We start from the raw sequence: 22,866 nt of genomic DNA on the forward strand, positions 1-22,866 counted from the left end.
AGATATATTGACTTTTAAACTAAGAAGCTATACAGCAGTACAGCAAGGGTTCTCAGCACCAAAAATCTTACACTCATGATGACATAACAAGTCAAGACAAGCGGAAAGGTGTCGAGAGCAAAAAAGAACAAACAGCAAAAGAACAGAAACAAAGTAGCCAGACAGCAACAAAGAGACAGCCAAAAACATTGGCCAACAACAGAAGAGGGGAGAGGCAAGCAACCACCAAAACAATGACAGCTCACACAACAAACAAGTCACAGACTAAAAGCAAACTAGGGGGACGACAACACCACATTTGAAGGTCACATGACAGCAACTTTGAAGGAGCAAGATAGCCAGAACCACCTCAACAGTGCCTCTGACGAATAGGAAGCAGCTGCTTCATCAAAGAATCCATAACCGCACCAGCAAAGAGAACCTCCGAGAGGAAAAGGAGGGTTGGGATAACCTCCTACTATGCCTGAAGAAACCGCGACCTGGCATCTTGCTCTCACACTTTCAACGTGTATAATCGAAGAACCCACTTTCAACTTGTATAATCGAAGAGTAATAAAACTAAGGGCATCTTGCTCTCGCACTCTCTAATATATTAATAAAGAAAATCAGCCGTATTAGTTTCTTCAATAACTTGTAGGACCAAAACATTCATACATATTGAGATTAAATATAAATCACTGTTTTTTTATAGTCCAAATTTCTTATAATCAATACTTGAACACACTCAATTATAGGAATGCAAATGATAAAAGGAAGAACATGACATGAGTCAATGTTATAGAGCGAAATTTCGCGTATATAAAGCCGAAGTAATGATGACCTTGATCTTTAACTTACACTTCAAAGATGAGATAAGATCCTTATTCTTCAGATTTTTGGGCCTATTGGGCTCTGGTTGCGCACCATGACTACTTCTTGTTTTCCTTCTTTATCAGGCGCAGAACATAAGTAGACGCGGATGTCTCTATCGGCGAATCGCTTGGAGAGCTCGAGGAATGGAGAGATGCGGCCATGAGCAAGCCATTGAAGCATGAGAATGCTTGTGAATGGGTCTCTCTGCGGGCTCATTTCTTGTTTTTTTCTAGTTCACTCTGTTTTTGGGTGTTTGCTCTAGGGTTGGTTTTTGAACGTTCAGCAAGTGTGCATAGTTATATGGGAAGAGGACGGTGATTCAGAGGCTATCTTTGCATGCGGTTGTGCGCGCATGAAACGTGGCCAAGAGGTGGAGGACAGAAGCGGAAACATTGCGTTGATGGACATGCATGGAAGCAGGTCTAAAGGGCTTAGTATCAGTATCATGAAGCGAGTAACGACCCAATAATGTTGGATACTCTAAAATTGATTTACTTCCCTGATGTATTAAACAACGTTACAAATTATAACTAGGGCTCAGTAATATCTTTATTTGTGATTTTGAATACCAACATGGCAAGACTAAATTATGCATGACCTTTTGTTGTCGGTAATATCAACTCAAGTCAACATTCGAAAAAGGTTGTAGGATTTCTCTGCCCTCATACGCGGGGACGTACGTATATATTGCAATCCGAAAACGAAGCTGCTCTAGGAAAAAAAAAATTCCCGGCAAAAAATTTGACCTTCTGCATACACGATTATTGAAAGCTACAACATAAACTCAACGAACAGTCAAACGCTACCAGTCGCTACTCCGCAAAGCTTCACGATCGCATCCTCCACTTCATCAATCTCTTCATCTCCTTTGTTCCTAATGCCGATGCTCACTTCTTTGACCTTATTCCTCACACGCTCCCCACCTTCCTCCACCACAACGGCCTTGATCACCTTCGCAATCTCCTTCCTCTCGAGCTCTCCACTCTCATTCCTCATTACCTCCAATCCGACCCCAACGTCCTCAACGATCCTTGCGTCGAGTGGCTGGTCAAGATGCATCGGCATCGCAATGATCGGGACCCCGAACTTCATGCTCTCCATGACTGAACTCCATCCGCAGTGACTCACAAATCCACCAACGCTTTGATGTGCTAGAATTCTAGCTTGTGGTGCCCATCCCTCTATCACTAGTCCTCTATCTCTCACTCTTTCGAGAAATCCCCTAGGAAGTGCCTCTTTAAGCGTGATGTCCTCTTCCACAGGAAATTTAACCGCCCAAATGAAGTTGACACTGCTAAGCTCCAACCCATAGGCTATCTCTTCTCTTTCCTTCTCCGTGAGGAAGTACTCCGTGCCGAAGGACACGAATATGGTCGACGATCTTTCTTTTTTATCAAGCCACTCAGTTATGTGATCCCCATCCTCTTGGACAGGATCTTGAACCAGCGGGCCGACGGGCACTACTTTCTTCTCCAAAAGATCACTTAGGTAGTCGATGTATTTGCCCTCCAATTCCCTAAAGGTCTTCAGGAAAATTAGGCCCGACGATTGGTCAATGCACCGCATGACCCTTTCCGTGTCGCTCATGCCATTCTCTGATGCTTGTTCCATTTGGTTCCTATACTTTGCCATCCAGTGGTCTTGAAGACGAATCGCCTTGAAAGGATACTCATCGGCCGGCCTCTTGATGGAGTGGAATACAAATGAACTCGCCCCTGCTGCCACGCTCGCGAAGTTGACCGCCGGGATGCCATGCGACCTCGCAACTTCCGGCGCCCACGGGAGGAGATAATCAAAGATAAGCATATTGGGTTGGCGATCAGAGATGATGTCAGAGAGGTTAGGGCCCGCCATGTCGAAGGCCATCTTCAGTTTCGGCATGAGGTGAGGCGGCAAGCCCCTAGTCGTGTGGTATTGAGGAGGGAGACCAGGCAAAGATGGGACATGGAGCTCCACGAGCTCAATAGCGGAGCAATATTCATGAGGGATTTTGATGGAACTAAGGTTGACAGGACTTGAACATAGGAAGATGTGGAAGTTCCTTTTCGAGAGCTTTTGGCTAGCTCTAGAAACGGACCTATGTGACCATGAGCAAGCCATGGAAGCATGAGAACACTAATGGTTCTTCTTGTCGTAGCCATGCTCGATGTGACTTTTCGCGTGTGCGACTCTCTTAGCTAATTATTGTTCGCCCTAAGCTTTTGATCATTTTGGATTCAGATGGCAATTTATAGAAGAATGGCGTATTTGATCATCTGTCACGGGTTCCTTCTTCTTTCTTTAATATTTCTCTCTGTCTTTGGCCAAACAAAAAGGCTGACTACTCCAATTAGGATTTGGTGGCATTTACGTAATGGCATATGCGGGAGAGAGATGGGATCGTCAGCCGTGACTCCATGAGAAATATGACATTTCAAAGTTTGTAGACTTCTTCAAGTCAAGTGAGGGAAGACAGCATTCGCATAATATTCAATGAACACTGATTTGACTAGTTTCCGCTCGTGAAATCCCAAAAGATGGCTTATAGATGGCATTCAATGATTGTTTTAAAAGAAAAATGGCAAATCAACTTGCATTATGCGACTTGTTCAAAAGTTCTTGTCATTGTTGACAGGTTCAACCAATTATCATCAACTTGGTAAAAGTGATATATGTGTATAAATGCTTGCTCTTATACATAATAATAATAATAATAATAATAATAATAATAATAATAATAATAATAATAATAATAATAATAATAATAATAATAATAATAATAATAACAATAATAACAATAATAATAATAATAATAATAATAATAATAATAATAATAATAATAATAATAATCATAATCATAATAATAAATAATAATAATAATCATAATAGTGATGATGATGACGACGACGACGATGATGATAAGGAATAAGGCTTGCTCATACATACATATATACATATACATTATATATATATATATAAAAAGCATGGTTTGATTTTGTGAATGCAAAAAGAAAACCTAATCCTAAAAATTTTACAATCTTAATGGAGAATTTTTAATATATATGTTTTTAAGGTACTACAAAGTACAAACCAGTTACCTACCTACACTATGCCGTATAAAGGTTACATTCGAACTTTGATGTCCACCTCCGAAATTATTACTATAATTTCAAATGTAAGTTATTACTATAACTTCTAGCTAGTATATAAGAATGAAATTTCCTAATTACAATTACGTTATTTATCTTCTTTATTTTCTTATGTTACCGTGAGTTTCTAGAAATGTAAAGATTAAGCTGTTGGGAGAGACTCCTCAATTTGTGCGTGCTACAAATTGTCATAGAATGAGATTCTGCCAGCCTCGTGACCTAGGTGGTTACGAATCCAACGTTTATTGCTAAAAGTTTTCAATTTTACCAGCAGAATGTCATACCATTCTTGTTCAACGCAGTCGAATTCAACAATCCTCGATGATCTAGGTGGTTACAAATCCAACGTTTATTGCTAAAAGTTTTCAATTTTACCAGCAGAATGTCATACCATTCTTATTCAACGCAGTCGAATTCAACAATACCTTTTTCATGGTCAAAAAGAGGAAGCTTCTGAACTTGGAACGAAAATTATTCCACACATGACCTCTGGTTAGTAATTTAAACCCGCCAAGTACATCCTCTGCTTCGATCAGAATGCTACCGGTGTCGAAAATCCGACTCCTGCTCTTGGGTATGTGCCGCCGGGGATTTGGTAGTAGTAACACATCATTCGAATCTTTAAAATTGGCCACTCAACAATAATTTCAAAGACTTATTTCTTTTTTTAATTTGAGTCATACAAATGAAATAATTACACATACAAATTGAAACTTATGAGAATCTAAAAATAATTACCTGAGTAAAATTATCAAAAAAGTTCCAAACATATTGCACCTATGCCAATTCAATTAGAAACCTTTTTAATTTGGCATAGTCCGTTGTATATCTTTTGACTATTTGATAATTTAGTTATAAACTTTTTAACTATACCAATTGAATTTTAAACTTTTTAACGATTTTTAATTTAGTTCTTCCAACTAACTTTGGTCGGAAATAGCTAATGCGATTGTCTAGTCAACACTGATCATCTTAAGTGGCAAGACTAGCGCATGGACATTTGGCAATTTAATTTTATCTTTAAATACCAAAAAAGGTTATATATTAGGCTTTGTCTGGCATCTCTTTGTCTGGCATCTCTTTGGAAGACTACGTAGAAAACCGAATAGGATAATAATGATGTAGTTTATTCTCGGACTCCATATTCAACCCGAGAGTTGCTTAACAGTTAAAACTTGCAGGACAAATTAATCATGATATTATAATCAAACTATCTTCTTCTTCAAATTCTTATATTCCTTTCAATTTGTACAAAAACTTATAGGATAACTGATTCTACAACTCAATTTTAATGATTTGCATCATGATGGTGCCACTTTTGAAAGGCTTGCAATTTATGATGGTACGTTGTAAATTCATCGGCATATGCATAATTCTGAACAGGGCTTCTTCCGCTGTCTCATTACTATTATAGAATCTAATTAAAATGCCACTACTACAATACAAATAATCAACAAGTTACTAAACATATCGAGAAAAACTTCACAGCATTACGATGGCAAGGTTATTGTCAGGGGACCATAGACGCACACGATAGCCATACACATGCCATTACATGGCCTTCATTTTGACACATATTCTTCTTTATATCCCACACAAAGTTGGACTAAAGCATCAGCCACTTCATCTAATTCTCCCTCTCCCTTATTCCTAACACTGTCACCCATTTCTTTTGCCTTCCTCCTCACACCGTCTCCATCTTTCTCCACCACCACATCTTTGATAACCTTCGCTATCTCCGATCTCTCAAGCTCTCCGTTCTTATTTCTCTTCACCTCCAGTCCAACCCCGACATCCTTGACCATCCGTGCATTTAACGGCTGATCGAGTTGCATCGGTATTGCGATGATCGGGACCCCAGATTTCATGCTTTCCATGATGGAGCTCCATCCACAATGACTCACAAACCCACCAATGCTCGGATGCTCCAGAATCATTCCCTGTGGTGCCCATCCATCTATCACCAATCCCCTATCTCTCACTCTTCCAAAGAACCCCTCAGGCAATGCCTCTTCAAGCTCAATGCTCTCTCCTACGGGAAACCTAATGACCCAAATGAAGTTGACATTGCTAAGCTCCAATCCATAAGCAATCTCCTCTCTTTCTTTCTCATTGAGAAAATATTCAGTACCAAATGACACAAAAATAGTAGAAGATTCTTCTCTCTTGTCAAGCCACTCAATGATGCCATCTCCATCTTCTATGTTGCTAGGGACATCCACAAGTGGACCAACAGGCACCACAATTTTCCCCAAGAGACTTGAGAGGTAGTCCATATACTTCCCATCCAGCTCTCTAAAGGTTTTCAACAAGATAAAGTTGGAGGACCTTTCAACACATTGTAAACACCTATCTTTGTTGCTCACGCTGCCTGTGGAGTCGTCTATCATGTCGGTGAGTTTTGCCTGCTCGTAATCATGAAGACGAATTGCTTTGAAGGGGAACTCGATGCTGGTGTTCTTGATCATATGGAACATAAAAGATAGCGTCCCCGCACCAACACTGAAAAAGACGACCGAAGGCAAGCCATGAGACTTCGCCACTTCTGCCGCCCACGGTTGGAGAAAGTCATGAATGAGCAAATCGGGGCCCAGGCTCTTGACGATATCAGAGAAGCCAGGGCTCGCCATGTCGAAAGCCACTTTGAGGGTGTTCATGAGGTGAGGAGGCAGGCCTTTGGTTGTGTGATAATGGGGAGGGAGGTCAGGCAGAGATGGGAGGTGAAGCTCGACAAGTTCAACAGAGGATGAATATTTCTCGGAAATCTTGGGTTTGATGGAGCTAAGGTTGACAGGAGTGGAACAAAAGTAAACGTGGAAGTTTCTCGTGGAAAGTCTCTTTGCTAGCTCTAAATATGGTGATATGTGGCCGTGAGCAAGCCATGGCAACATCAGAACTTTCATGGGTCTCTGCATATTGGCCATCCTGATCTCAGGTCTCTCCCTTAGCTATCTATCTCTGATGGTTATATATAGCAGTGGAGAGAAAACACAAGGAGACCACGTAATGGAGAATTTGACTGATCAGGATGAGGAGGAGAAAGGTCGAGCCGCAACATGTATTTAGAATGGGTGCTGGTGGCTTCAGGTTCTGTCTCTGTGATCAAGTTGTTCCAGTTGTCTGGCTTGTCGCTTTTCAAAGGGAAAAGCCAAGTTGAATTTGGACTCCTACTTGGCATTTTTGGATTTGCCATCATGGATGACGCAATGAACAAATGAGGCCCCAACTCCCTCCTACGAGTTCTTGAAATTTCGTGAAGAGGAATACAAGGAGTGGCGGCGAACAAAGTACAGACAAATCTAATATATTGTCAGTCAAACCTACGTGTCCTCTCGAGGAGCGAGGCCTCAAGACCATTAGGTGATTGACCCAAGACTACTGTCGCGCCGGAAAAGAGAAAAAAAAAAATTATTGGATTGCGTGGTTACGCAGCAAAAAATAGGCGATAAACAAGAATAAAGCAATTCTAATAAATAATACACACCAAAACGCAACCCGCTCGCATGCGTGGTTCAGACAATGCTCCCGACACTATCCTTAAAATCAATCTTCAAGATCTGAGTCATTTCCTACAAATGACGCATCTTGATATGCGTGAAAACTTAACTAGGAAAAACAGTCAAAATAATTTAACTTGGAAATTTTAACTATTTGATAACCGTTGCCTTTACTTAAATATGGGGATAAGAAAATAAAGTTCAAAAATGTCTATTTAAATTCTGTAGACGGGTGCCCATTAGAGACGGCAGATCTACCGACGCCAACCATCCATGAAACTATTAGGAACGTGAATTTTTTAAGGAAAAAAAATATAGAAGTAAAGACACGAATTTTTACTCATTGTTAGCACATAAATTTTCCCCTTCTATTGAGGACTTGATTGTATAAAAAATTAGGGATTAATTTCTAAAAAAAAATTAAAACAAGTAATTTTCATTGCGTATGTTTTCATTAAAATGCTTTGCACGCAGATGTTATGAGCATTTACATTACTATCACTAAATATTAAAATTCCAAAAAAAAAAAAAAAGGAGAGAGAGCGGACCGGGCTAGGCCCGATGCTTTTCTGTTCTCCTCTCCTTCGTATCTCTTTTCACCTGGGCCAAGCCTAGCTTCATTTCCCTTCCCCCAAGCCCAGCCCGCGTGGGCCTTCTTCTCCCCTCACGCTGTTTTTGCTTTTGCAGGAAAAGAAACGGACAAACCAGAGGCAGAAGGCGACGTGATCTGCGAGTCGGGGTCAGGCTGGCCAGCGAGCTGGCGGTGGCAGAAGCCAGGCACGTCGGTTTCTGGCCGTTAAAAGGAGAGAGGTCGAAAGAGAGAGGGGGGTTTTTTTCCTTTGTTCGATTCGGAGAGAGATCTGAGAGAGCTCGGGAGAGTTTTGAGCGAGCGTGAAGGAGCTAGAGAGAGTGAGCTCGACAGGGTGGCTGGCCGTCGCCGGAGGTCCGTTCATTGGCTGCCTTCCGCTGCAGCCCTTCCTCCCGAACCAGGTAGGTCTCCCGTGAGCGTGCCTGTTCCGTTTTTGGGCTTCGGACTGGAGCTCGAAGCCGACCAGTTCGCACAAGTTTTGGTCCCATAGAGTTTCTGTGTGACAAGTCCGTGCTAGGGTCGCTAGTAAGTCTGAGTCCCTCATTTCAGTAGTGAATGCCGGCCGTTCGTTGAAATGCTCGAGCGAACTTCGCGTCTCTTTAGTGGGTTATGGCCAAGGTCTGATGTTGTTGTTCATACTCATGTCAAATGCGTATGATACGTCTCCGAGTTAGTCCAGAATGCTGCTTGTATGTCTATATTCGAGCTTGATCCGAACCTGTATTCTTAAATGAGCCTAGATTTCTTTGTTAGCCAATGCAAGTGTTTGATGAAATACGTCGGAGAAGGCCGAAAGCTAGTTCGTGTTTAAACTAGATCAACCTATTTTACTTCCCCATGTTCGCTTTTTGTGTATTCGCTGTGCTTTGGTGTGATTTTCGTGAAATGGCCGTGCACCGTCGAGTTGGCAGGGGTTTTCGCTCGCACCCGAGAGAATTTTGGTGGCCGCCGGAGAAGATAGCCAGCGGCGGTCGACGCCGGTCGGAACGGATGATCGGCGGGTGGTGGTTGCCGGCGACGATCGACGCCGGTTACTCCAGCCGGCGCTGGTGTGTGGTTTAGATTCGGTGGAAAGCCAGCTTCAGGCGTGCAGAGGGTAAGTACGAAGGGAGGAGGAAAATAAAATAAAAAAGTGAAAAAATAGGGAAAGAGGAAGACAAAAGTGGGCTTCGGGAAGGAGGAGTTGTGGAAGAGAAGGTGCAGGGAATAGGACAAAATAGGGAAAAGATAAAAAGAGAAAAGGAAAGAAAAAATATAAAATTTTGAAAAATATAGAAAAGTTTCTTTCTCAATCCAATTAGGTCTAATCGAGGATTGGGTCGAGTCAGCGAGTCGGCTCGGCTTCATCGAACCTTTTCCACGAATATAATAATACTAAATATTAAAAACATATTAAAAATTTTAAAATTCAAAAAATTTCAGAAAATGAAAAAATTTAAATTTAAATTTTCAAAAAATGAAAAAATAATAATTTAAAAATTCTTTTCAAAAATTCAAAAACTTTCAGAGAATATTAAAAAATCAAAAACTAAAAAATTCAAAAATTATCAGAAAATTTCAAAATTAGGAAAAGTCTAAAAAATTTCAGTAGTAATTAGAAAAATAACAAAAAAATTCAAAAAGATTAAAAAAACCCAGAATTTTTTGGAAAATTTTGAAAATTCAATAAATTAAAAATTCCTCAAAAGGTTAAAATTAATCTTTTAGGTTGCTTTCTTCTAAAAAGTGGAAGTGTTTTTTTTTTTTTTCAATTTAGAATCATGCTTAAGGTTTACCGAGCCCTTAGAGCTCTACCTTAGGGTTTCAACTATCTTTAGAGATAAATGCTCTTGATCGTGTGATATTGATACGTTGATTTTGGCTTGCTTTTAATATAGTAGGATTAGTATTTATCTTTTCCTTAATGTTAAATATTTGCTCTCCCATGCAATTTATGTAACGCTTTCTTTGGCTACTAATTGTTGATTTAATGATTGTGTACCTGCATAATCACTTCATATGTTAGTAGATTAGTCTAAAATTAATCCAAATTACTTAACAAACTTTCTTTTTTTAAATGAACAACATTAGGTATCGAAATAGCACTAATTGGGTAATTAGCATAATCAAGTCCCCAACCCTATATTCTCTGATTGCGTAGAAAGTAAGGTATAATTCCATGCCTCACTTGATTTTTAGCGGACCCCAATAAGTTAGTGACAAATCCTACACCTCCCAATATCACTTGAGGTATGAGCTTGGCATAGTTCACACCTGATCATTAGCCATGGGCCTATCTTTTAGGCAACACTGCCTAAACCTATTACCTCCCCCGAGAGGTAGGTCGCACACTCATAAAGGGAAAAACCACAATATCGTATTAGCCAATCTCTCTAATATCCGTATTAACGTTCCAAAGTTAGAATGGAAAAATCAAGTTGTTGCACTAGGTAATCTCTTAATTATCAATATCAGATTAGCATTTCAATTATTAAAGATATTACCTCAATATATAACAGAAATTAAACCCATATATAATTATAATGGAAATTACATGTATGCCAATAACAACGATAAAAGTTATTTTCTATATTTTAACATGAAAATTACAAATGTCTCATTAGTTAGTTTTATGCTTGAATATTACTTTCTTCAATCTGATTCCACAGTTCCATAGGAAACAATGGACATGTCAAGCCAAAACACGGAGAAAAAATAATGTCTGCTCTTGTAGATCATTCTTCTTCTTCATGCTTCATGCAAAACATCGACCAAGGCATTTACCACTTCATCTAATTCTCTCCCTCCTTCATTTCCGATGCTATCGCTCATTTCTTTGGCCCTCTTCCTCACGCTCTCTCCATCTTTCTCCACTACCACATCTTTGATCACCTTCGCTATCTCCTCTCTCTCTAGCTCTCCGCTCTTATTCCTCTTGACCTCTAATCCGACCCCGACCTCTTCGACAATCCGGGCATTCAAAGGCTGATCGAGTTGCATGGGCATCGCTATGATCGGTACCCCTGACTTCATGCTTTCCATGATAGAGCTCCATCCACAGTGACTCACAAACCCCCCAATGCTTGGATGCTCCAATATTTTTGTTTGCGGCGCCCATCCTTCTCTCACCAGTCCTCTATCTCCAACTCTTTCCAGGAACCCTGCAGGCAATGCCTCTTCAAGCTCCATGCTCTCTCCTATAGGGAACCTAATGACCCAAATGAAGTTGACATTACTAAGCTCCAATCCATAAGCAATCTCTTCTCTTTCTTTCACGGTGAGAAAATATTCTGTGCCACACGATACAAAGACACTTGAACATTCTTCTTTTTCGTCAAGCCACTTAATGATGTCATCGTTGCCATCCTCTATACCAGGGTCTTGGACGAGTGGACCAACGGGGATGACCTTTTTACCCACCAGACTGGAGAGGTAGTCCAAATATTTCCCCTCCAGCTCTCTAAATGTCTTCATCAAGATGAATCCTGAAGATCTTCCGGCACATTGTAGAGCCCTATCTTTGTCCGTGATGCCACCTGCCGAGTTCTCAAACAATCGGTCGAATTTCCATTGCTCATAATCATGAAGGCGGACTGCCTCGAACGGGAACCCTTCGCCTACGTTTTGGACCGCGTGGAAAAAGAACGAAACCATGCCAGCGCCGACGCTCCAGAAGTTGACCGCGGGAACGTTATGCAATCGCGCGATTTCCGGAGCCCACGGTTGAAGAAAGTCGTAGACTATCAAATTTGGGTTCAACTTCTTGATGATGTTGGAGAAGCCGGGACTCGCCATGTCGAAGGCTGCTTTGAGGGTGTTCATGAGATGCGGCGGCAAGCCTTTGGTTGTGTGGTAGTGAGGAGGGAGGTCAGGCAAGGACGGGAGGTGAAGCTCAACAAGCTCAATGGAGGATGAATACTTCTCAGAGATCTTGGGCTTGATGGAACTAAGGTTGACTGGAGTGGAACACAAGTAAATATGGAAGTTTCTCTCGGAAAGCCTCTTCCCTAGCTCTAGGAATGGTGATATGTGACCATGAGCAAGCCATGGCAACATCAGAGCATGAACAGTGCTGTTCTCTCTGCGCATGATCTCTCCCCTCCGGCTCCCACTTCTCTCTTTGTGGATCCAACTTTGCACGCCCTCTCACTAGGGCGGCGGGGCAGTATATTGCGGACGCAGAGAGAGCTGAATAGGAGATAAGTCTGCCACGTGGCATGCTAGGTAGGCGAGTTTAGGAGAAGCTGGTGGCGTGGCACAGAAGAAGTGTTTAGAAGATATTCTTTTCTTTGGTTATGACAAGTAGTAGTCACTAGACAAAAAGCAAATTGGAGAAGTAGGTGGAGATGCTTCGGGTTGATTCTATTGATGGCGACATTCTTGTGATGAGTCCTCTTATTTTACCTACAATTTCTCAACCCTTGTTTAATTCAATCTGTGGATCAATATCGTTGGCTGGGAGGTGCCCACATTATGCATTTATGCCTCAACCATCTTCGATGTAGTCGAATCGTGAACAAATTTTGAAAGACATCTGAACATCTAAAAAAACTGAAATGATAGATAAGTGGAAAAAAATTAATGTTTTTATCTTTGCATAACCATTTAGATAACAATCTTCTTAGTTATTAGTACCGAAAAGGCACTAATAGATATTAGCCTAATTAAGTCCCTGAACTAAAATATGAGATGAACCTCCCGTTTCTCATTTGATTTCTAGTTGACTTCAAATGGTCAATGGCCACTTAGTATAAAGTAACCGTCATGCAAGGTGTGGACTTTGGAGATTCCATACCAAATCAATGGGCCACTTGATCGGCCTTTTTAAACAATATCCCTAAACCTATCTCTTTCCAGACAGCATCAGAAAATTTGGGTTGCAACAATATGATATTTAGAAACTTTCATCTTTCATGAAACTGTCTCTACATTCACTAAAAAACTTCACCAAAATATATCGTGGTTTTGTTATTGCAAAAAAAGAAAAAAAAATATTTATATTATCTGCTAAAGTGTGATGTAGACGTGAAAAAATTGACACCTGTCGTGACCGATGCATGAGGTAGCATATGGGATTAGGATTAAAAACAATTCCTCTCTCTCTCGTGCACGCAAAATAGGGAAGAGGTCAAGGCCTCAAAAGTTGCTGCAGGCCTCCACTAGAGTGCGCACCACCGTAAATAGTTGTACAATAGTAAATGTCATGCATATTTTACAAACAAATACAAGTTAGCATATTGTTGTATTCACGTCGCACGTCTGTAACATTAAGTACAAAAGATGTTAATAGCAAACTGGTGGACAGGTTAATACGAAATTAGTTGCGCGAAAACTAATAAGAAATGAAATACTACCTAAACTTCTATAAACCGAATTCTCATGTTGGCATGGTCGCTTGAAGCATTACGAGATTTCCAATTCAAGAGTTGGAGGTTATTTGTCTAATTTCACAATGAGTGAAAACTACTCTAGATTTGAGTTATTTACACAAACCAAAAATTTGACTTTAGCCTATTCATAAGGCTTGCAGGGTGTTTCATGCCCTACAAGCCGTTAAGTTTGATACGCACACTTTAAATTATTCTATTTAATGATGAAATGAGGGATTATTCTTAAATAATAAGATCGGATCTCTAATAATGAAGCACGCAACAACTCGAGAAACCAAAATAGAAAAATGACGGAAATAGAGGCTGCCTCTCGAGATAAGATGGGCCCAAATGAAGACTCTTTCACTTAAGGCCTTTTGTCGAACGGAAGACGTGGGGGCTAAGATCTCCCCTACATTCGTTCAACCGAAGACCGCCTTATAAAGTTTCAAAACTCGCAAGCAATCCTCTTCAATAGCAAAGTATAATTACACAAAGTCTGTAACACCAATCCATCCTTGACTAAATAGATGTTGCATATAAAAATTTTGTACAGGCCTATCCATACAATCTAGACAAAACTTGGAGATAGGCTTATAATATGTACATGAAACTTTCTACCCCATAAGTTGATTTATTGAAAATCTGGGATGTGTTATCTAGATTGGAATTGCGAGATTGACTGTGCATGATTCTACTTATCTACTTATGAGTACGTATAATTACTACGGCGGTGAGTTGCAATGTTTACATTGTAATGCAATGTTCCATCTAATTTTTTCATCTTTTTTTTTTTTGGTCGGAAATACTTCATTGATTAATACTAAGATGGTGGATTACAAGTAGTACAAAAATCTAAACATAAGATAAGATAAAGATCATGCGGGGGCTTTGAAACCCAATTACTAGGAAGAGACCCGTCTTTATGGGTTTTTGCGATCGAATTAGCAGCCCGGATTGTTTGACGCAATTCAAACAGCAGGTAGACGTTTTCCATTTGGGCCATCAGCTGTCTGTAGTTGAGTACGTGAGGAAGAGAAGCCTAGGGAATTTCTATTCGGCCCAAGATGGAGTCCACAGCTGGAAGGCAATCGCTGGAGATGTACACGGGTAGATCAGATCGTGCAGTTGGAGTTGTTCCTGTCAGAGCAATTCGAAACTGCTTCAACCACATGAGCCCCTGTAAAATAGCAGGGTTTCACCTGTGCAAGCCGATTGGGCTCGAATCTTCTGCACAAAATCGGCGATGCACACCCTGTTAGCTCCTCTGTAGATTTCGGCTATCGAGCCCTCCGATCTCCCTCCCTGCCAAGCGCAATCAACGTTTAGCTTCAAAGAGCCCGAATCTGGAGGCACCCATATGTTATGTTTAGAGGTAATCACTTTCTTTCATGGACTCCATTTTTCATATAGCTGCCGGGAGAGGAAGGCTTCGCTGATTATTTGAGTTTGTTGCAGTTTTCAACCTTGAAATAGCAAAGCATTGCGGGCCTTCCATATTAGCCAAAGAATATGCGCGAAGATCGCCTTTCAGCATGTCGAAATCCCAAATAGGAGGTAGTCGCTTACCCATTTGTCTATATCTTGTTATAGACGTTGGGGAGACATCTATATCGACACCGTAATTTAACCATATTCCTTTTGTCCACTGACACAACATGAAGAGATGCTCGGATGATTCTGGAAATTGATAACAAAATGGACATATAGGCTCATGTATGATTTTTCTCTGATATAGATTAGTTTTTTTAGGAAGACCTTCATTGCATAGACTCCACATAAAATGCCTAATTCTAGGATAAGTCTATAGATTCCATATTTCTGTCCATAAACGTTTAGGAGCCTGGTATGAAGAGGATGTCTGATATGCTGTGGATAATGTGTTAGCTTCCCGTAATCTATGATATCCACTTTTGATTTTGTAATACCCCGAATTATGCCCTGTCCAGATTAGACGGTCAAGTGTGGGAATCATGCTGAGGGGGTTGCCTAAATTTCCTCTGAAATATTGATGTCGAATAGATCATTGATGAGTTGACTGTTCCATACACGCACATTTGGGTCGATGATATCTGCCACCAGCTTAGGGTCGTTTTGATTCGCCAATCCTCCAATCTTGTCTGACATTAGCCAACGATCTTCTCTCAAATTAATAGATTTGCCATCCCCTACCTCCCATTTCATATCAGATTCTAGGACCTCTCGGCCTATTAGGACACTCTACCAACCCCAAGATGGTCTGGCCCCCCTTGTTGCAGTCCATAGGTCACCATGAGGGAAGTAGAGACCTTTGAAAATTCTGCTCCATAAGGCCTCTGGAACTTGACTTAATCTCCAAGCTTGTTTCCCCAGCATGGCCTTGTTAAATTCCACTAAATCTTTAAACCTCATTCCTCCTTGTTCCTTCCTCATCTTTAAGAAATCCCAACTCTTCCAATGGATACCTTTTTGTTTTGCATTCTGCTTCCACTAGAAAGCTGAGATTTTTCTTTCAATTGCTCGGCATATAGATATAGGTATTTTAAAGATATTCATGGCATATTGGGGTAATGCCTGGACAACCATTTTAATTAGCACTTCTTTATCCGCCTTCGATATTAATTGCTCCTTCCATCCCTCCAGTTTTCTGTCAACCCTTGCTGTGATCCAATCAAACATCTATTTTTCAGTTTGGCCCCAATCGGATGGTATCCCTAAGTATTTTCCAATTTTTTCCAACAAATGAACCCTTAATTCAGATGCAATATTTCTTCTCAATTCCTGTGGACAGCTTGCCCCGAAAAACACACCAGATTTATTGAGGTTGACTGACCGGCCAGAAGCAATTAAGTAAGTTGGCAAGGTTCTGAGCTTCCTTAATTGTGCCATCCAAGAAGAAAATGGCATCATCCACAAAGAATAAGTGGGATAAAATAGGACATTGAAGATTCAGCTTGATTCCTTTTAAACTTTCATCCATAACAACATTATTCACCATGTGGGATAATACATTAGCCAATATAATGAAAAGATAAGGTGAGAGGGGATCACCTTGTCTAATACCTTTGGTTGGATTGAAAGCTTCACTAGATTCGCCATTAACTAGGACACGAAATTTAGCTAAGGAAATGCAAAATCTGACCATGGTCACCCATTTATCACTAAATCACATCCTCTTCATACAATCACAGAGAAAGTCCTACTCAACTCTGTCATATGCTTTCTACATATCCAGCTTCAGCACAGCTTGGAATTTTCGGCGTCTCTTTTTAACCCTTAGCTGATGTAGGACTTCTTGAACGATAAAGATATTGTCTTGTATTTGCCGACCTCCTACAAATGCACTTTGTTCCGGGGAGATAATAAGTGGTAGCCAAGGTTTGAGTCTATTCGCCATGACCTTTGTAATAACTTTATAGTTGAAATTACACAGGCTGATTGGTCAGAATTCAGTTATATTTTTGGGGTTTGCTACTTTGGAAATGAGTGTGATATGGGTCTCGTTCAGTTCAGGGTCAAAGGTTCCTTCATTGACAAAAGATTCCACCAGTTTAAATACATCCTCTTGAATGATATGCCACTGACTTTGATAGAAGAGTCCACTCAATCCATCTGATCCAGGGGCTTTGGTTACTCCCATTTGAAATACAGCTTGCTGAACTTCCTCCCTGGTAATTTGTTTTGTTAAGGTCTCATTCATTTCCTCATAAACAACCAATGGATACTACTCTAATACTGGCTGATAGAACTGAGGCCCCACTGATGTATACAAGTGTTTATAATAGCCTGTGATGTGTTGTTTGATAATTTGAGGATCGTGACTCCAAACATTTTCCTCAAGCCTTAACATGGTAATCTTGTTTCATTGTCTCCTCTAAATAGTTGTTGCATGGAAGAACTTGGTATTCTTATCACCCCACTTTAACCAATTAATTCTAGATCTAATACCCCAATACATTTTTTCTTGGCGTCATAGTGTACCAATTTTCTCAACCGTGAAATTGTATTCCTCCCCCATATCTATTGTATCTATCATGTTCATAATCTGAGTAAGCTGGTTTCTGAGTTGGTCAATCTATTTTGATGCATTTTTGAAATATTTCCAGCTCCATTGTTTCAAATCTTGAGCAACATTTTTTGTCTTGCTAACCATATTCACCCGATGCCCAGTCTCTGCCCTCCAAGCCTTATCCACTACAGCTTCGCATTCAAGATGATCTAACCAGTAAAGCCTCAAATCTGAATAACTTTTGTTTCTCCGATTCATTTGAATTTAGGCATAAGAGAAGAGGACCATGATCAGAACCGATGGCTCAATATACAAACGCTTCAGCATTAGGAAAGAGAAGCCTCCATTCTAGATTACATAGTGCTCAGTCAAGGCGGTTTTTGACTAACTCATCTCATTCCCTGTTATTTGTCCACGTGAAAGCACAACCCTTACTTTCAATGTCGATTAGAGAGCACGTGTCAACAAATTCCCGAAACACCGTCATCCGGTATCTTTCCACTACTCGTCGACCCACCTTCTCCCAATGGTATAACATTTCATTAAAATCCTCTATACACAGCCAAGGTGATGTTGTAGTTCCATTTCTAGCTCGAAGTATATTCCAAAGAGAGACTCTCTCTTGGAAATTAGTAGACGCATGTAGGAAAGATATCTTCATTTGAAATCCATTTCCAGCATCTTTGCATGAAAGTTCAATCACCTCTTGGCAACTATATTCAATAGTAATCTGCACCGACTCATCCCATAATAATGCCAAACCTCCTGCTATTCCAATTGGATCAATAACAAACATAGAGGAAAACTTAAGTCTCCTTTTAGTATTCTCCACCACCCTATATTGATTCTTTGTTTCCATAAGAAAAATCAAATTAGGCCTCTCTCGAGCCATTAAGGCCTGTAGGTGTTAGACTGTCAAGGGAGAGCCTAAACTTTGACAATTCTAGCTTAACACCCGCATGGCTTCCTTGGTGGCTTATTAGGGCTAGCCACCAAAGCCCCTACTGTGCTGCCTTCCCACACTTGGATGGGTGTATCCAGGAGTTTCTCCATATCAACAAGAGTTGTCAGTAAACCCCTTTTCTCATAAGGAGCAAAGCGTTTTAACTTTTTAGGAACTTATTTCTTTGAGCCAAATTTTGCTGCCACCTGGATCCTCACCCCTGCATCATGAAGTGTAGATTCACCCTGCTGTTCCGGAAACTGTTGTATCCTTTTTCCTTTTTTTCTATGCAACAAGTTCTGGTGATGGTAATATTTCTGGTATTGGTTGTGTTGTAGGGTGATACATTGGCCTAACTACCATCTGTAGAAGTGTTGCTGTTCAAATCATCCCCTGATGGTATAATAGGAGTCTCGGGAACCATATCATCTACTTCTAAGGTAAAGTCAATCTCTCCATAGAAAGTATTCTAGCAAGGGCTTAGATCCTTCACCTCTGCTTTCAACCAAGAGCTATAGCGACCTGGTTTATCCTGAGGGATTCCCAACTCTTCATATGGAAAGCTCAAACAATAGTTTGCATAATGACCTATATAACCGCAAGAATAGCAGTAGTGTGGTAATCTTTCGTATTTGAAGTCAATCCACCAGTTTCGATCTCCCACATGAATAATAGTGCCAGTTTTGAGGGGATGAAGCAAATTCAGCCTCACTCTTGCTTTTCCTATTTTGCGTGAACTATTGTTTCTTGCTTCAATTCTAACTTCCTCTACCTCCCCCATTTTTCTAGCAATCAGCCGAATACAATCCTCCGACAGAGCAGCACGTGAAAGCTCCACAAGATGCACCCAAAATGAATAATATATGAATTCATAGCAGTGCTCGGGAACGGTAGGGTCACCTTCCTGTAAAACTAATATATTACTTGCAAATGACTAGAGGCCTGTATGTAGTACTCTTTTTTGCTCTTCCTCCAATTTAAATATGAAAACAAAGAGACCGGTTCTATCACCTCACATTTAACATCTTCTAATTTCCAAGCCATTTTCATTGTGGCCCAAAATGCTTGAAAATTGACGTTAGGTTTTGAGAATAATTTCTCATACAACAGATACTCATCAGCCTATTTGTGTACCTCAAGAATGTTGGCATTTTGCTCCGTGATATCATCCGCAGTCCATAAGTCCCCCATCCGTTTACAAAGCGCCAGCAATCGGAGTTGGTTTTCGTGGTTGCCCCCCATGGCTGAAGATAGTCTTGCCAAAGTACAAGAAATACTCGGTGAAGTTGAGATTGAGTTGTCAGGGAGGGTTAGGGATTTGGTTGGGAGAATGTATTGAGTTGGGAATGAAGGGAGCTCTGTAAATTGCAGAAAATGCTTGCTAGAGTAGCGGGAACAACCATATTAGGGCTTCAGAAATCAATTTTTCATTGTTAGGGCTCAAGGAGAGAAATGGTTCTAGTTAATCAAGTGGAGAGACTATGTAAAAAGTCATTTTCGCACAATCACAAACTGCGGTCTGGGTAATGAGACAAGGAAGCTATCACCGAAAGGGATAGAGGGAAACTCCCCTTCAGCAAGAGAGCAAGGCCACCGACAAGCAGAAGAGTTTGTCCGCAAATGGAAGATATCTAATTTTTTTCATCTGATCCTACATGAATTTGCTATAGATTGAAGAATGCAAGTACACCCGCCCTTTTAAGATTCCTTTTTTCTATATATTTAAGCTTTTTTTTCAGAATAAGTCAAGACACCTCGTTTGATTTATCTAAAGTTTTAACAGATTTTATATGCTGAAATCTAAGGTTTAGTCGTTGTTTGTTAGGCAAAGAAACGAATGTTCTCATTGACCAATTCTTTTCCTCTTCTTTTTTGTCTTGTTTACAATTTCAGATCAAGTTCATGCATTAATTTGACTTTTCATGCATATCTATACGATAATTGGTATTTTATTTCTTCATGCTTATCCATGCAATTACTTGCATGCTTTAGGGCATGGTGCCTGGTTTTTTATGGCCACCGCCTCATGTTTTCTTTCTTGGTAAGTATATTAATTTTTATTTATGCTAATAGATGATGTGATCTTTATGTATTTGTGACCCATTGTATATACACGGATAAATTTATAAACAAGTTCAGTCTTCATGATGAATTTGTGTTATTTATTTAGAAATGGTGGCACAAGCTTTCTTGCAATAAATTTTTTAAATTTATGGCAGGTCCAATGCACCCTATGTGATAAGGATTTAACTTTTCAAGAGGGCAAGTCAGTGCTCTCATCCATGGACGACAAGGTGGATGAAACAACCTGGAATGATTCACCACCGCCGCAGATTGGGACCTTGCCTGCCTCAGGCGACCTCTGATTGGGTCGTCCGAGTCCAATGACCTCAGCCGTAGCAAGGCCCAAAGCAAAGATGAGGCGACAGACGGAATCTAGCGAAAACAAGATGGAGAAAGGCAGGGGCCGAGCGCGAGGTGTAAGTGGCGGCCTTGACATGACATGAGGGGCGGGGGGTCGAGCGGTGCGGTGGCGGACAGCCTTGTGGCAATGAACGGAAGAGAGAGAGAGAGAGAGAAAGAGGGAAAATGTGGAAAAGGAGAAAAGTCAAAAAAGAAAAACAATTAGGAAATACATTTGAACCATGCAGGTCCTTATGATGAGGTGTCAACCTCTCAAAGAGAAATTTACCCTCTGAATTCAAAGGACCTCAATCTTTCTTATCACGCCTCAAACTACCACGCTTTTAACTTAATATGCCGGTCATGATAAAGCAAATGGAAAATGTAAATGTCAACACAGGTTCGAGCATGCAAATATTTTTGAACTTTTACCCTGTTAATAAGGAAGTAGTGAAGTAATGGTTTTTGGAATGATTTCTTCTTGTTGATTTCCATGTGATTTCCTTGATTCTTCTAAGGCCTTGCAGCCACTTTTATCTTGAACCTTAGAGCCAGATTGGTCTCAAGATTGGATTGGTACATCATCATCTTATAAAGTTGGTCAACCCTCACCTTTCCCAGCTGGCGTATTGTAAAATCAGGACAGAGAAAACGTGCGAATCAGCAACGCGTAGCTTAGTTGAATAAATGACGAAGTCGTGCCTTCATGGTTTTGTTCTTTGATCATTAATCATTTCACAAGCCACCCCACATTTTAAAACATATAAATTACATATACAAAACCCAAGCCAACCTCTCCCTATCTCAACCTTCCCAAGACAAAGAATTTCTTCATATAACCATTACCCTCCATTTTACCTTCTTATAAAGCTCCCTACTGCATCACAGAAATCGCCAATTCGATGGATCGCCACCGCAAGCCGGGGCAGATGAAGCCCAACGACGAACGGATCATCAATGAGGCCAGATCGTCAAGCGGCGGAGATCCCTTATTTCCTCACAAGTTTGATGATTTCTCCCTCCTCGAGAGCGGCCTTCATGGAAGGAGGCACGTCCACAATACAGGTGATGGAAATCATCACTTCAAGTATCGGCCAAAGCCCGGAAAATCCGTCGATCCACAGTTGCTAGCTGTGTTGGAGTCCTTCAGAGAACTATACGTTCGGAGGAGGGACTTGTTCAAGGAGCTGTTTCCGAAGCTTCACGACGAGTTCGCCAAGTTCTCGGAGAGGCTTGAGGAGTTTTTGTTTCGAGAGGAGAAGGAAAGACCAGGAGATAGATTGAAGCGGAGTCTGAGCGTCGGATCGCCAAGAATAACTTCTAGAGAGATAGGAGGCGGTGATCTGCCCTTGAAGCTCGAGAGGTTCAAAGTGAGGACGGTGGATTTGGACGACGATGAGCCACCACCTGGCGGCAGCGGTGGCAGTGGCGGCGGTCAAGGTGGTGGGCAAGGAGGAAAGGGTGGTACAAAGCCTTCAGGTGGATCCAAATCCAAGTGATTGTATTTATTTATTTTTGTTTTGAATTGATGAAGAAGATTTTTTTTTAGACACGTACCGTTAAATGGAAGCCCAGAATAAATGTATAACAATAGGTAAGAAATTTTTTCAGACAAAAGATGTTTTGGCATCTCGGTTGAATATTCTCTGTGAAATAGATTGTCCTTTTTTTTTCAATTAAAAAAGTGATAAAACAATTTCGTGCGCAGGCACAAGAAACATGGTTTGACTCGTTTATGAGAGTAACGTCGCCGGTTCCTTCCTTCACCAGTTGCGACACGTTTCTGCACAAAACGTGCTAATTATCAGGAATTGACATCATACCAATCAAATGACCAGAATAATTGCTTTTTATAACATGGAAGGATAAGCAAGGACGACTTATAAAAAGCGTTTCATTGGAGCTTTAGCAAGAAATTGTAAGAATTTACGAGGTGGATTCGACACGAAATTAGAGGCAGCCATATTAAAGGGCCAAATCATCGACCCTTTTAATGAAGAAAGTCTTTCATTTAACTCGCACGCAACACGGTACTAATGTCTTGTCGCATAAGCAAATGGTCATGAGTCTAAACCGCCATAATCGTTGACCAAATTCTTAGTGAGTTATTGAGCAATT

The 22,866-nt window shown here is 40.6% G+C and overlaps 4 protein-coding genes across 4 annotated transcripts; 1 reads left to right on the forward strand and 3 right to left on the reverse strand.

The window, feature by feature from the left end:
• Positions 1-1,578: 1,578 nt before the first annotated feature.
• Positions 1,579-3,163, reverse strand: LOC104422882 (UDP-glucosyltransferase 29). The gene has a single exon (XM_010035335.3). The coding sequence runs from the start codon at positions 2,950-2,952 to the stop codon at positions 1,648-1,650; it is 1,305 nt and encodes a 434-aa protein (XP_010033637.2). The 5' UTR covers positions 2,953-3,163; the 3' UTR covers positions 1,579-1,647.
• Positions 3,164-5,352: 2,189 nt separating this feature from the next.
• On the reverse strand, positions 5,353-7,000 carry LOC104421730 (UDP-glucosyltransferase 29). The gene has a single exon (XM_010033796.3). It carries the CDS (start codon positions 6,902-6,904, stop codon positions 5,543-5,545), a length of 1,362 nt encoding a protein of 453 aa, XP_010032098.2. The 5' UTR covers positions 6,905-7,000; the 3' UTR covers positions 5,353-5,542.
• A 3,614-nt stretch (positions 7,001-10,614) lies between these two features.
• LOC104423526 (beta-D-glucosyl crocetin beta-1,6-glucosyltransferase) lies at positions 10,615-12,262 on the reverse strand. The gene has a single exon (XM_010036006.3). It carries the CDS (start codon positions 12,132-12,134, stop codon positions 10,794-10,796), a length of 1,341 nt encoding a protein of 446 aa, XP_010034308.3. The 5' UTR covers positions 12,135-12,262; the 3' UTR covers positions 10,615-10,793.
• Positions 12,263-21,537: 9,275 nt separating this feature from the next.
• On the forward strand, positions 21,538-22,390 carry LOC104421731. Its single transcript, XM_010033797.3, has one exon. It carries the CDS (start codon positions 21,651-21,653, stop codon positions 22,245-22,247), a length of 597 nt encoding a protein of 198 aa, XP_010032099.1. The 5' UTR covers positions 21,538-21,650; the 3' UTR covers positions 22,248-22,390.
• Positions 22,391-22,866: the final 476 nt, after the last annotated feature.

The sequence above is a fragment of the Eucalyptus grandis genome, chromosome 10, assembly GCF_016545825.1.
Source record: "Eucalyptus grandis isolate ANBG69807.140 chromosome 10, ASM1654582v1, whole genome shotgun sequence".
Classification (NCBI taxonomy): domain Eukaryota; kingdom Viridiplantae; phylum Streptophyta; class Magnoliopsida; order Myrtales; family Myrtaceae; genus Eucalyptus; species Eucalyptus grandis.